At 43.8% G+C, this 12,493-nt stretch overlaps 1 protein-coding gene across 1 annotated transcript in view; it reads left to right on the top strand.

Annotated features, from left to right (window-relative positions):
- LOC115477511 (steroid hormone receptor ERR2-like) overlaps window positions 1-11,416 on the top strand; it is a 48,775-nt gene extending 37,359 nt beyond the window's left edge. The window contains 2 exon segments of the mRNA XM_030214434.1: window positions 9,906-10,175; window positions 11,172-11,416. Of these exon segments, the coding sequence (XP_030070294.1) occupies window positions 9,906-10,175; window positions 11,172-11,416 (515 nt within the window).
- The last annotated feature ends 1,077 nt before the right edge of the window (window positions 11,417-12,493 follow it).

Genomic DNA, 12,493 nt, shown 5'->3' with positions numbered 1-12,493 from the left:
GTTCTGTGCAACCTGTAATACCTACAAAGTTGTACATGGAAGACCTGAAAAAGGGCGTTACAGTAATCAAAATGTGGCACCACATAACTCTGAAGCATGGTCCGGAAATTCTCACAAGAAAGAGAATACCAGCCGCAACTTTAAAAACACAGCCTTAATCACCGCAGCTACCTACTATCGAAAGTCAAAGTACATCCAAAATCACCATCAAAATATGAATAGAGGGCAGAACAGGAACAAAAACAGAACCAAACTGAAACCCAGCATAAGGGCACTGCTCACCAGTGTTTTGCTCACATTTAAAGCCAAACCATTAGCTCCCATCCAAGCCTGTACTGTCTTAAAATAAGTCTCCACCAATTTTACGCCATCTTCCACAATAGGAGGAATGGAAAAATAAAATTGCAAATCATCGGCATAAAACCGATAACTGACCAGGAACCTTGTGGGATACCCGAAGTTACCTCCAATCAACAAGATATAGGAGCCCGCTGAACTGCCTGAAAAGTGCGACCTTCCAAGAAAGACCGAAACCAACCAAAGACCTAACTGAAATACTGATCAAAGATGATGAAGCAACAACCCATGATTAACTGTATCAAACGCAGCCACAACAGCAAAACATAGTAACATAGTAACATAGTAGATGACGGCAGGAAAAGATCTGCACGGTCCATCCAGTCTGCCCAACAAGATAACTCATATTTGCTGCTTTTTGTGTATACCCTACTTTGATTTGTACCTGTGCTCTTCAGGGCACAGACCGTATAAGTCTGCCCAGCACTATCCCCGCCTCCCAACCACCCGCCCCTCCTCCCAACCACCGGCTCCGGCACAGACCGCACAAGTCTGCCCAGCACCATCCCCACCTCCCAACCACCAGCCCCGCCTCCCAACCCCGGCTCCGGCACAGACCGTACAAGTCTGTCCAGCACTATCCCCGCCTCCCAACCACCAGTCCCGCTGCCCACCACCGGCTCTGGCACAGACCGTACAAGTCTGTCCAGCACTATCCCCGCCTCCCAACCACCAGCCCCGCCTCCCGATCCTGACTAAGCTCCTGAGGATCCATTCCTTCGGCACAGGATTCCTTTATGCTTATCCCACGCATGTTTGAATTCCATTACCGTTTTCATTTCCACCACCTCCCGCGGGAGGGCATTCCAAGCATTCACTACTCTCTCCGTGAAAAAATACTTCCTGACATTTTTCTTGAGTCTGCCCCCCTTCAATCTCATTTCATGTCCTCTCGTTCTACCACCTTCCCAATAAGTAACTCTTACCCTGTCCAAAACTGCATTGAATCTCATCCAATATTGTCAACAAGAGTATTATGTTTAGATCAAAAACCAAACTAAGGGTGCAAAAGAGAAAACTGCTCAACAAAATCATTCAACTGAAACAACACCAACTTTGCCAACACTTTAGCAACAAACCTCGTTAGAAATTGGTTGAAATGTTTCAACCTTATCCATGCTCAAGGAAGGTTTCTTCAGAAAGGGGTGAACAGTTGCCCTGTTCAATAGTGCAAGCACCATGCCTTGCTCAACATACCATTATCAAGACAAGCTATAGATATATCCAAGTTTAAGACCTCAACACCCCCATGGAAGACAGGTTCAACGGACTATTGGCAGAACTTAAAGCCTGAATGACATGTGCCACACATATCCTAAGGATACTCTTAAGTCTGCCCCTTTTCACTTTCATCTTATGCCCCCTCATTCCAGAGCTTCCTTTCAATTACATAGTAACACGGTCCATCCAGTCTGCCCAACAAGGTGGACAGAGCTGTACCTGCCACTCTGTGCAGGCCACTGCCACCCATGCTTAATCACTGGTTGGCAGGTCTCCATCATGCCAACCAGATAGGCAGCCAAACACGATGGAGTCTTGGTTATAATTATATATCATCCCCTTACCCAAAATAGTTCCTGACAGTATTCAACTTACCAGTCAAGATGCCTTCCTCTTCCTCTCCCCCTGAACTCATAGCACCCTCACTCAGAGCACATGACAATAAAGTGATCTACAACACTGGAGTTGCCAAAGCTTCACCTGTCTATTGCCATTTGCAGGACACAGACCGTAGAAGTCTGTCCAGCATCAGCTTTGGTTCCCCCAATGCTGGAGGTGGCGAAGCGTCATCAGTCTTTTGGCATTTGCTGCTCACAGACTGTAGAAGTCTGTCTGGCATCGATCTTAGTTCCTCCATGCTGGATTTGGCAAATCATCTTCAGTCTTTTGCCATTTGCAAGACACATATTGTAGAAGTCTGTCCGGCTTCAGCCTTAGTTCCCACCACTCTGGTCCAACATAACACCTCAACAGCCCTGTTGTATTTCCATCTTTTTTCTATTTAGGCATCCCATGTCTCTATCCCACACATTTTTGAATTTGCTCATATTTTTTGACTCTACCACCTGTCCTGGAAGGGTGTTCTAGGTGTCCACTATCCTCTCTGTGAAAAAGTATTTCTCTCTTCTTGAGTGGGGGCGTGTCTTAAGATGGCGGCATGCTGAGTTGTGTGAGCGAGTCTCTGCTACGGTTTGCTGAACTTCTATTTTCTTTGTGACAAGATGCCCCATACCAAACGTAAGGGGATTGTTAAAGCAGCTGCCTCGACTGCTAAGACATCCTCTCCGGTACAGCAAACTATAGAGAGATACGCTACTAAACCACCTACCCTTAATAACGAGAGGGGCCCCGCTGTCTCGGTGGGTGAAGACTCCCTGGGAGACTTGGGGCTGGAAGTTTCACTCTCCCCTCCGGATCTCAATCCCCCGCCGCTCCCCGAAGCATGTCTCTCCCGACGCGATCGACCTGACCCGGAAGTGGTTGAAGGTATGATGGCGGTTCGAGGAATGGGAGAAGCAGTGCATGAGAGAGGCCCGATTCTGTGCGAGTCAGGGGCTGAGCGTTTAGCTCTGACAAGAAAAACAGCGGCTGTGTCACTGGAGAGCATTTGGAATGCTCTTCAGAGGGTAGAAGCGACGGTTGCCGATTCGGCGAAAGAAATAAAAGATTTAGTAAGTACTGTTGAAAACCTTTCCGTATCTCTTAATGCCGCAAAACAAGAAACATCAGAGCAAATGGGAGCTCTCAAGAAAGATGTCACTAAATTGAACGATATTTCAGCCTCAATTGTGAAAGACAATCTGTCTACACAGCGCAGATTAGAACAAATAGAGAACTTTAATCGTAGGCTGAATTTGAGACTCTTGAATTTTCCGAAGGAATTGGGAATTAATCCCCAGGATGCCTTTAAAGCATATTTGTTGGAAGTTCTAAATTTTTCCCCGGAAACTATACCACCATTGAATAAGGTTTACTATATTCCAACAAAAAAATTACCTGAAATGTCTATTGAAGCTGTTCCAGATGGAAATCAAGAGGAATCTTTAAATGTATCTGAACTTTTAGAATTAACTTTGAACGTGAACTCTGAAAGAACTACTCTAATTGCATCTTTTATTTTCCAACAAGATATTGATGCGGTAATGCGAATGTACTTTAAAAAAATGCAAGCTCTGTTCAGAGGTAAAAAAGTCTGGATTTATCCTGATATTACTAAACAGACTCAGGAAAGGAGAAAACTGTTTCTAGATATGCGCACAGATGTAATATCCTTAGGAGCCTCCTTCTACCTTAATTACCCATGTAAATGTGTTATTAAGTATATGAGTTTAAAATACATCTTTTACCAGCCTGAACAGCTGAAAGCATTTATAAATATGAAGAAAATTGGTCAACCGCCGATCTAGATGAGACATATGAATCGATAGGATAGGTTGCATGCTAAGCATATTACCACTCTTGTTTTTTTTTTTTTCTTCTTTTTTCTATTAGTAGTCTTCCTAATTTAGACTAGCCCCCTGTTATGGTGGTCTAAAGAAGAGTTAAAAAATGTTTCCTTGATTTTTTTTTTTTCCCTTAAGGAGAGTTTCTCTCTAAATAAATGTTACATGTCTGTATTTCCTGTTCAAATGTAACAGATGTTTAATTTGATTTAAAACGAATAAATAAATATTAAAAAAAAAAAAAAAGAAAAAGTATTTCTTGATGTTAGTCCTGTCTACCTTCCTGCAACCTTGATTTATGTCCTCTAGATCTACCACCCCCTACGTCTCTGGAAGAGGTTTGTTTGTCTATTAATACCTTTCAAGTACTTAAATATCTGTATCATATTACCTCTCTCTCTCCTTATCTCTAGTATATACATATTCAAATCCTCTAGTCTCTTCTCAAATGTCATATGGAACAAACCCTGTATGATTTTTGTCACCTTCCTCTGAACCTCCTCAAGTCTTTTTATGTCCTTGAAGAGACATGGCCTCCAAAACTGGACACAATACTCCAAGTAGGGCCTCACCAATGACTTGTACAGGGACATCAACACATTCTTCCTTCTGCTGCATTCTTCGGGCAACAGCCGCCACCTTCTCACATTGTTTTGCCGCCTTGAGATCCTCAGACACATGTGTATCATATTTCCCCTCTCCCACCTTTCTTCCACAGTATACATATGGAGATCTTTAAGTCAGTCCTCAAACACTATGACAAAAGACCACTGACCATTTTAGTAGCTGCCCTCTGGTCTGACTCCATCCTGTTTATATCTTTTCATGTTTATTAAAATTTGATATACCATCCTTACTGAACAGGCAGGTCAGGGCAGTTTACAATAAAATAGAACAATAAAAAAATTGCCTTGGGTGAATCTCTTCATAAAGGCGGTTAATAAATCCCAATAAATAAATAAAGAAAAGGTAAAGTACAGAATGGAACTCCAATATGCAATAGGAAAGCCATAATCATACCAAGAACAAACATACTCCATTAAAAATCAATCATAGGTATATCATCCAAACTCTCGCTCTCTCATGCTGGTGTCCAAAAGGTTGCGTGAAATAAAAGGTTTTGACTTGAGTAAGGACTTAAATGTCTTAAAGGAGGGTTTAGATCTTTTGAAAGGAGGTAAATCATTGCACAGTTTCGGGCCAAGGAAATAGAATGTGGATTCTAAATAAGCCATTTTAGGAGAAGGGAGAACCAAACGGTGAGAGTCAAGGGATCTGAGTGATCTGGATGGTGTATATGAATGGTAAATGAAAAGAGGCAAGAAGGGAGACCCGTACGATAAGCTCTACAAACTAAGCAGAGGTTCTTGAAAAGGACTCTATATGTAACTCTCTGGTTCCCTTTTCCCTATAACCAATGAAGGCATAAGAATAGCTGGGTAACACGATCAAAACATTTGATGGAGCAAAGGAAATGGGCTGCAGAGTTTTGTAGTGTCTGTAGTCTCTTCAGTTCAACACTTTAAAGATACAGTCTCCAGAATTGTACGCAGTAATGTACATGAGGTCTCACCAGAGGCTTCTACAGTGGCATCATTACCTCCTTCTTCCTGCTGGCCATTCCTCTCTCTATGCAACCAAGCATCCTTCTAGCTTTTGCCATCACCTTTTCTACCCAAATCTTGCTCTTCTTTCACCCCTAAACTGTACTGCTTCCTCAAGTGTTTGCAACCCAAATGCATGACTCTGAATATTTTTTAGCATTAAATCTTAGCTGTGAAATTCTGGACCATTCTTCATGCTTTTCTAAGTCCTGCCTCATGTTTATCCACACCAACAGGGGTGTCCACCCTATTGCAGCTTTTGGTATCATCCGCAAGAGGCAAACCTTACCAGACAGCCCTTCAGTGATATCGCTTACAGAAATGTTAAAAAGAACCAGCCCAAGAACCAAACTTTGCGGCACACCACTGGTAATATCCCTTTCCTCAGAGTGAGCTTCAGTTATCACAACTCTGTCATCTTCCAGTCAACCAGTTCCTAACCCAGTCAGTCACTTTAGGGATCATACCGAGGGCACTCAGTGAATTTATATGTCGTCTACGTGGAACTGTGTGTCAAAGGCTTTGCTAAAATCTAAGTACACCACATCTAGTGTTCTCCCTTGAGCCAACTCTTTGATCATCCAGTCAAAGAAATTAATCAGATTTGTCTGACAAGACCTGTCTCTAGTGAAATCATACTGCCTGATGAACTGCAATCCATTGGATTCCAGAAACCTCACTATTCTCTGTTTTAGCAGTGTTTCTATTAATTTACTTACTACAGAGGTTGGACCATGGGTGTAGTTTGACTGTTTCATTTGGGGGGGGGCAAAGGATGCGGCGGGGCATATTAGCATATCATTTGCATAGGTATATATGCAAATGAATATGCTAATATGGAGGAAGGAAGGGAGAAAGAGCTGGCTTTTTTGGGGAATAACCATAATGAATATGTATGAGGGTAGCTGGTCAAAATAGCCCTGAGAAAAAATCTCCAAACAGAAAAAGCTCCCGACGTAATAGCCCCTGGCATAGCAGCCAAACGGCCGGCCCACAATATAACCCTTGACAAGATAGCCCCCTGACAAAAGGGCTCAATCAGGCTGCCCAGAATATGGCATTGCATTTTTTCCTAATAATCTTACCTTGCCAAACAGGATAAGGTTGGTAAGACTATGAAAATGATGATAATATTGGGTTTTATTTTTTAAATTAGCATGGTGATGGAAGAATAGTTTCTGTAAATATGTGATTCCATTTGTTTATTTTTGTACCTTGGGTATATTTTCTTCCTTTCTATTCGACTTATATAATACTCATGTTCCATTTATATTACCAATTGTACATGTATTCTGAAATGACACAAGTCATGTCGGAAAAATTGTAAGCCACATTGAGCCTGCAAATAGGTGGGAAAATGTGGGATACAAATGTAACGAATAAATAAATAGCAGAACAGATCATGAATACCAGTTTGTAGCTATAGAATTGTGTTTATTTATATATGCTTTTATGCAATTGAATGCTGGTAGGCGTCTTTATCAGTGAAGATTTCAGTTGTAATTATATTTTTTGTGATGTGTTATTTTTTATTAGGGGGCTGTTTCGTTAAGGGGCTATTTTGTAAAGGGTTGTTTTGTTAGGGTGTGAAATGTCAAGGGTTATTTTGTTACAAGGCTGTTTTGTCAGGGCTATTATGACTGGGTGCCATGTATGAGATATCAAGCCAGCTCTTTCTTCCTTTCTTCCTTCCTTCCTTCCTTCCTACTTACCCAGCACTCCTTCTTCCTCTCCAGTAGTATTTCCCCACCCCCTTTCCCATACCATACCAGTGTTGACCTTAGAAATGCATAAGCTCTATATGTAGATCCTTCAAGAGGTAGTGTGTCATGATTTAGGCTCTAAAACCCTTTCTGATGTTTTGGTGCCACCTCAGTAAGACCAACACACAATCTCTCCACTGAAAAACACTATACACAAACTTGTGAAAAACCCACTCATAACCTTACCAAACCATAACAGCACTAATTCCAAGGACAGGACGAGCTACAACCTTATGTGTGGAAAGGCAGCACTGTAATTACACCGGGCTCTAAAACACCAGTACACAGCTGCAAATACTACACACTAACAGAATACTGCACCTTGATCACACATGAAAAACACATGACACAACAGATATGAAGGCAAAATACTGAACTGGAAAGTTACCTCAAGAAGTCAGACTCAGCAGGCAGCAATACCAGAAAAATTGAAACTTACATGCAAAATACCACAGATGCACATTTCCAAAAGCTGACATATCCCAATTAATAAATTCTGAATAAAATACTTTTTTCTACCTTTGTTGTCTGATCATTTAGTTTTTCTATTCGCTTTGGTCCCAAGTGTCTTCTGTTTTATGCAGTGTCTTCTTTCCATTTGATATTTTTTCACTCACTATGTCTACCATCCTTGCAAAAGCAAACAGAGGCCATGCACCTCCTACAGGAAAAGCCTCTTACAGTGGTCGAGTAGCCCCCAGCATACGTGATCTGGAGGATCTGATGGATTCTGAGGAGATTTCTGCATCCACTGGCTCCTCTCTTTCAGAATAATTGGAAACTAGACGCCTGCTTGGGGCGGTGGGTCTTTTTCCCCATTTGCACCACTAGAATCATTTTGTGTTCGATGGTAGTAGTAGTAGTAAAGGAGATTTGGGATCCCTGAGAGCAGGGACACCTGATTCTGCAGAGTACTGAAGTTCTGCATGCCAAAGTGCAATGCAAACAATAATTGTCACGAAAACTGTCCAAACAAGCAAACAGTTAGCTGTCCCTACACTTAGTGTCAACAGCCTGTGCAGTCAAAATAAAAACCTGCTGAACCAGTGAATCTTAGTGGAGGTGGAATCATGAGAGCCAGAGAATCTGGCAGACCAAGTCTCTCCTCATCCCTTATACTCCAACTAGAGCTCTCCCCTCCCTCAATGCTAATCACCTGTGATTTCCCTCTCTGAAAGAAGCCCGCTATGAATCTAATCGAGCTCGTGCCTTTTTTCTGGCTTGCTCCATCACTCTGGAATCCCCTACCTTCCATTATCTGCTTAGAGCGTTCCTCTCCCAGGTTTAAGGTACTTCTGAAAACGCATCTCTTTGAAAAGGCCTCCTCTGTTGAGCTGGAACCAGACGGCTTTCTGGGAATCCACTAGCTCAGCAGTCTCTTCTTCCTAACTGTGCCTCTACTTTCTTGTTCTCTTTCTTTTACTCTTAAATTTGGCATTCTTTTATGCTTTCTTATTATTTTATTGAATCTTTACACTGCCTTGTGTTTTAATAAATCAAATAAGATTCAAAGTCTTTACCTATTTCTGCAAGATAAGGGAAAGGGGAATGTGGGGTGAAGGGATGGGAATCAAGCATGGGGGGAAGTAAGCAGAAAGAGTGGCAGAGAGTGGAAGAAGCAGATGGACATAGCGTGCAGGGGCAAAGAAGATTAGGAAGTGATAGAGATGGTATTTTTGTGGAGATGGGAACTGTTGTATTGGGGCCACTGAGTCCTTATTGTTTCTGTGTTGGTGGGAGCTATTTTATTGGGGTTGCTGAGTCTCTGTTGTTTTTGTTGGAGTGGGAAATATGCTGTTGAGATCGTTGAGCCTCTTGTGTTATTTTTGTTGGAATGGGAGGTATGGTGTTGGAATTATTGAGTTCCTCTGGTTTTAGATGGGTTGAGATTGTTGGGTTTCTTTTTATTGAGTGTCAGGTGTTATTTTGGGGGTTGTCGATCCCCTCTTATTTTTGTTGGAGTGGAAAGTACGGTGTTGCGATTGTTGAGTTGGAATTTGTTGGAGTGGGAGATATGGTGTTGGGATTGTTGAGCCCCAGATGTTATTTTGGGGGTTGTCGATCCCCTCTTATTTTTGTTGGAGTGGAAAGTACGGTGTTGCGATTGTTGAGTTGGGATTTGTTGGAGTGGGAGATATGGTGTTGGGATTGTTGAGCCCCAGATGTTATTTTGGGGGTTGTCGATCCCCTCTTATTTTTGTTGGAGTGGAAAGTACGGTGTTGCGATTGTTGAGTTGGGATTTGTTGGAGTGGGAGATATGGTGTTGGGATTGTTGAGCCCCAGATGTTATTTTGGGGGTTGTCGATCCCCTCTTATTTTTGTTGGAGTGGAAAGTACGGTGTTGCGATTGTTGAGTTGGGATTTGTTGGAGTGGGAGATATGGTGTTGGGATTGTTGAGCCCCAGATGTTATTTTGGGGGTTGTTGAGCCCCTCTTATTTTTGTTGGAGTGGAAAGTATGGTGTTGGGATCACCGAGACCCTCTTGTTTTTGTTACAGTGACAGGTGATATTTCGGGGGTTGTTGAGTCCCTTTTATTGTTTTTGTTGGCATTGGAGGTATACTGTTGGGATCACCACACACCACTGCCTGGGGCTCTCCACTGTGAAAATAGACCATTTATCCCAACTCTGTTTTCTATCTTTTAACCAGTTCACCCACACAGACTCCTGCTCTAACGTACATTCACAGCAGACTGTCTCATGGTCACCTTGTCTCTTTTTGACCTTTCCCCTCAGGTTTTTCCCATCTGTCGCTGGGGGACCAGATGAGTCTGCTGCAGAGCTCCTGGATGGAGATTCTTATCCTGGGCATCGCGTACCGCTCTCTGCCCTATGAGGATGAGCTGGTGTATGCAGAGGATTATGTGATGGATGAGGAGCACTCTCGCCTCACAGGTCTGCTGGAGCTCTATCTTGCCATCCTACAGCTTGTGCGCAGATACAAGAAACTCAGAGTGGACAAGGAAGAGTTTGTCACACTCAAGGCCCTTGTTCTCACCAACTCAGGTAATTCATCTTCTGACTTCTGTAAGAAAACTGGGTTGGGGAGTCTTAAGCCTAGTGGTGGAGCTTTACTGTGTCAGTCTGTCAAATGACAGCTCCTGTTTAGTGGTGAGTCTCTGGTGATAGCGTTGAGTCTCAGTATGAGACAGAGACCCCCAATATTCAAAGCTATTTAACTGGCCAAACAGAGCTGCTGACCAGTTAATTAGCATATCGGCACCTATCTGCTAATAATCAAGGAGAGATAACCGGTTATCTCCACTGAATATTGCTGGTTATTTTTTTTTTTTAATTTGTACCCCGCACTTTCCCACTCATGGCAGGCTCAATGTGGCTTAGGTTAGTGCCTAGCGCATAACCGGCTATATCACGCAACTTCTCCAGTTAGGCGTCAATATTCAGTGCCTAACCGGATAGGTTTAGCAGCCAATAGGACCGCATAAATAGCCGTGCCGTCTTTAACCGCTAAAAGGTTAACCAGTTAACTTTTTAGCAGTTACTGGATATTCAATGCTGGTCAACAGAAACAGCCCGGCATTGATTTTCTGGGTTTAACACCAGTGGCAGACAGCTAAAGCTCCGCAGGTTGATTATCGGGGTGGGGGGGGGGGGGGGGGGAATTCCACCCCCACACTGCAGAAGTCCAAAACCTGCCTAAAAGTCCTTTTAGGGCTCTAGGTATATTAGCTTTGGTAGTAGCAGATGCCCTGGAAGGAGTTCACCCCCTGTGATGGAGCATCTGGCATTTTCCTGTCGGCATGCTCGGACAGACAGTCAAGTGATCAAAATTCCATTCTTTCCTCGTAGCCTTTATGAGAGACCCATTTGTTGAGGGACCAGGCAGGGTCTTTTTCCATATGGTGCTTTGAGAGACATTTCGGGACAGGTATTAACAAGGGCAGGGGAAGGAGTCAGGGCATCAAGCTCCCTGAAAAGCTTCAGACTTGAACAGGATTTTGCAGGACACAGTACTGAACAGTCCCTCAACTCTCTCCACAGATTCCATGAACATAGAGGATGCCGAGGCTGTGCAGAAGCTGCAGGACCTGCTCCATGAGGCCCTACAGGACTACGAACTGAGCCAGCACCAGGACGAGCCACGACGGGCCGGCAAGCTGCTGCTGAGTTTGCCTCTGCTGCGCCACACAGCCTCCAAAGCTGTGCAGCACTTCTGCAGTATCAAAGTGCAAGGAAAAGTGCCCATGCATAAACTCTTCCTGGAGATGCTGGAAGCTAAGGTGTGATCCCAAGAGAAGAACTTCCACCCCTCCCTCCCCCCCAGGGCTGAGAGGGGTTATCCAACATTCAGCCTACATAGAACAGAGGGAGCTTTTGTAATTACAGCTGCTTCACTTTTGTTTGCTGAGGAGGCGAGAGCTGGGGGGACCAAATAAAAGGAGGGAAGGGGAGCCCTGTGTGAAACCCGGCCTCCAGCTATCCTGCATCAGACAGAGAGCTGCAGGAACATATCTTTCCTGGCTTCCCGCCAGCACTGCCAGCTGCAGGGGTGCCCCTCACCCTTCCTCCTCTCAGAAGAGGGCTTTGTGTTTTGCTGAACCACTGACGGGGGAACCAGTGACTGGGATGTTGTGCTAGGGAAGAAGTGCAATGGGACAATCCGAAGAGACCTCTTGCTGTCTTACAATCAGTACTGCAGATTCATTAATGTGTGAAAATACTTTAATATATGTGTACTCTGAGCAAAATGTTAGATGAACTCTTCCCCTACCCCTCGCACCTCAGAAAAACAGAGTAAGTCCCAGGTATGAACTTAGCAGTAAAAAAAATCTAATAGATACAGGCTCTGTTTCTGGCCCACCCCAGCACCTCTTCAGCTCCATAGGGTCATCAGCTCACTCGGAGTCACTTGATCAGGCTGTTCTCTTGCCCATTGCTTTTGAGAAGTAGAAATACAGGCCTGTCCCAAGGCATAATGAGGACTGGATCTGCCTGTTGGGCTGACCTGGGGTGAGGTGGTAACTCCAGAAAGCCTGTAGAGCTGAAATCCAGTGGCTCCGAACCTCAAGGCCTACTCCAGACTGACAAGCTCACAGTGGTTTCTTGTCCTGGCAGTGTTTCCATTGCAGTATCTCCGGTCACTCCATGACATGCTCTGAAAAACACAAACACTCATCCAGAAAGCAAGCTTTGGCCCTACAAAGAAGACATGACTTACACACTGTGATAGGAGACGGGAATACAGCTGTCATTAAGAGTCATTTTTACACCGCAGGTGAATCTCTCCTGTACAGCTCATTCGGGAAATGGCTCTTACCCTACATAGGCTCAGCAGGACCTTTCTGGTCATTCACCTGGAAACG

The sequence above is a fragment of the Microcaecilia unicolor genome, chromosome 9, assembly GCF_901765095.1.
Source record: "Microcaecilia unicolor chromosome 9, aMicUni1.1, whole genome shotgun sequence".
Classification (NCBI taxonomy): Eukaryota; Metazoa; Chordata; class Amphibia; order Gymnophiona; family Siphonopidae; genus Microcaecilia; species Microcaecilia unicolor.
Note: the sequence above shows the minus strand (reverse complement) of the source record. Positions and strands in the feature narration are given on the sequence as shown.